Raw genomic sequence first — 2,452 nt, 5'->3', positions numbered from 1 at the left:
GGAAATGAACTTTTGATACTTAAGTACAAAAAATATCAGATACTTTAAGACTTTTACTCAAGTAATATTTTTAGAGAAGACTTTAACTTTTACCAAAGTATTTTATGATAAGATACTTGTACTTTTATTCAAGTATAACGTTGAAGTACTTTGTACAACACTGCAGAAAAGCAGCATAAAGGGATGATGATTTGGACCTGGAGAAAACCCACCGGTGCATAAGGAGAACCTGCAAAGAAAACCCCCGCAGGTCCACACCAGGATCGAACCCTGTATGTGGTCCACCCTGCAGCCTCACGTCAGCCACAGACCCAAACTACTAGACCAGAAGCAGAACCAGAAGCAGAGCCAGAACCAGCAGCTCGGTCCTACCTGCCAGTCTGAGCGCCGACATCCTCTGGAACTCGGGCTCCTGCAGCCACTTCCACATCCTCCTGAAGGTCTCCCGGCCGGACTTTAGTTTACTCCAGGGTTTGGGGTTCCTCAGCAGGTCCGACAGGGTCCCCTGGGAGCGGCACAGCACCCGCTGGGCGAAGATGGCCTGCGGGATGCTGTACCTCTTCAGCTCGGCCGTGATCCTCTGCGCCACCTCCTTGGTGTTGATCTCCTCCTGCTGCCCGGAGCCGGGGCCCGGGCCGGGGGCCCCCGAGGAGGAGGGCGGTCTGTCCCGGGTAGAGGCCAACACGGGCCCGTGGGACGGGGACTGGAGGTGGGGGTGTGGGGGGTGGTGGCCCGCCGAGGACGCGACCGGGTGACCCGGGTGGTGCATGCCGTTCAGGTGCGGCATCATCCCGGCCGCGGGGCCGCCGAGGCCCCGGTGCTGGTGGTGGTCCCCCCGGGCCAGCATGGAGGCGGTGGCCGGGTCGAAGTTCAGCATCTTGTCGTGGCCGCCGTAGTTGTGGAGCCCCTGCTGGGGGTTGTGGATGGAGCCCAGGCCGTTGCCCAGCACCGGGGACAGGCTCTGACCCATCCCGGACATGTGCTCCTTGTAGGGGCTGTAGAGGCTGTTCATGCCCGGCAGCCCCCGCTCGTCCCGCATCAGGGTGAAGCTGCCGCTGACGTTCCCGGGGAGCCGCTGCTGCTGGTGGTGGTGGTGGTGGTGGTGGAACTTGTCCGACACGGTGGAGATGGGCGGCAGCGGCTGCAGCGGGGTCAGGGTGGTGTAGGTGCCGCTCATGCCCATCCCGGGGGAGGACGAGTCGCACGGCACGCTCATGGCGTGGTGCAGCGGCAGCGACAGCTCCGGCCGGTACTCCCCGCTGCCGTCCAGGATCGACGCCATGCCGGACACCATGGCCGAGCGGGAGGAGGCGGCGGCGGCGGCGGCCAGGTCCTGGTGTATCCGCAGGGTGGCGGCAGCAGCCGCCGCCGACGAGCCGCCGCCGCCGCCGCCGCCGCGGCCGTGGTGCGGGCTGTGGCCGCTCATCAGCTCCGCGTCAGGCGCCACGGAGCTCACCGACACCCCGCCGTGCAGGCTGCCGATGCCGTCCATTGTCATGTCCGTGTTCATGGCGTAAGCGTCCAGGTCCTTGGCCAGGCATCGATAGGCGTTAGTGTAGGCGGTCTTCATTCATCTGTCCTCAGTCCATCAGGTCGAGCGGAATCAGGTCTCCTTCTTTTCCCGCCGCCGCCGCTCCGGGATGGGTCAGTAGCCGTGGTCCCCTGCTTCTCCTCACCCGCTCGCTTGTTTCCCAGTCCCCCTATGGCCTCTCCAGCTCGGCGTCGTGGTGTTTTTCCCCCGGTGTGAGCACATGAAGAAAAGAAAAACAAAAACCTAAAAACAAAAAAACATAAACAGTATTTCTGTGGATCAGACGGGCCTGCGCCGCGGCTCCCCCATACCAGCCCTCTCCTCCTCCGGTGTGACTCTGCTTCAGGCAGGAGCTGTCCGCGGTCCCCTTCCCAGCCCGCTGAGCGGAGGGGGGAGGGGCCGCCTTCTCTAGACTGACAGCGGAGTGGACCAATCAGAGCGACAGGAACATATCTGAGGGGCGGGGCTTGATGGAACACTAACCAATCAGTGCCTTTTATCAATATAGCTTCATTGTTTTGAATTTAAACGCCATCTTTAATGTTTTAACACTGGAGTAAAGCTTTTTAACGTAAAGTTTATTTATATAGCGCCAAAGCACTTCACATAAAACAGAATAAAAACAAGAAAGTAAAATAGTAAATTAAAACATCACCACAGCATTACAATTCATACAAGAATATAAGTAGTAAAAAAAACACTTTTACTTACGTTTACTTTTACTCCAAAATGTTCTTATTTTATATCRTAGTGTGTTATAATTTTGGATCCAGAATTGTCTACAAGTCTTTACTTATCCCTAGTTTTAAATTTTTGTTTTCATGCAGCCAAACCTTTGTAWTAATTCTTTAAAGTGCCTGTGACATGAAATTTTTGTAATAAATATGAACGCATTTTTGGAAAGCTAACATTGCTAACATA

General features: G+C 56.2%; 1 protein-coding gene across 1 annotated transcript in view; it reads right to left on the bottom strand.

Annotated features, from left to right (window-relative positions):
• The window catches only part of onecut2 (one cut homeobox 2), a 40,994-nt gene extending 39,091 nt beyond the window's left edge, over positions 1–1,903 (bottom strand). Inside the window, exon 1 of the mRNA XM_014026606.1 lies at positions 373–1,903. Coding sequence (XP_013882060.1) covers positions 373–1,570 — 1,198 coding nt within the window. The 5' untranslated portion in view covers positions 1,571–1,903. The remainder of the gene's footprint in view (positions 1–372) is intronic.
• Between the last annotated feature and the right edge of the window lie 549 nt (positions 1,904–2,452).

The sequence above is a fragment of the Austrofundulus limnaeus genome, unplaced genomic scaffold (genome assembly GCF_001266775.1).
Source record: "Austrofundulus limnaeus strain Quisiro unplaced genomic scaffold, Austrofundulus_limnaeus-1.0 Scaffold572, whole genome shotgun sequence".
Taxonomy (NCBI): Eukaryota; Metazoa; Chordata; class Actinopteri; order Cyprinodontiformes; family Rivulidae; genus Austrofundulus; species Austrofundulus limnaeus.
This window is presented reverse-complemented; position numbering and strand designations above follow the sequence as displayed.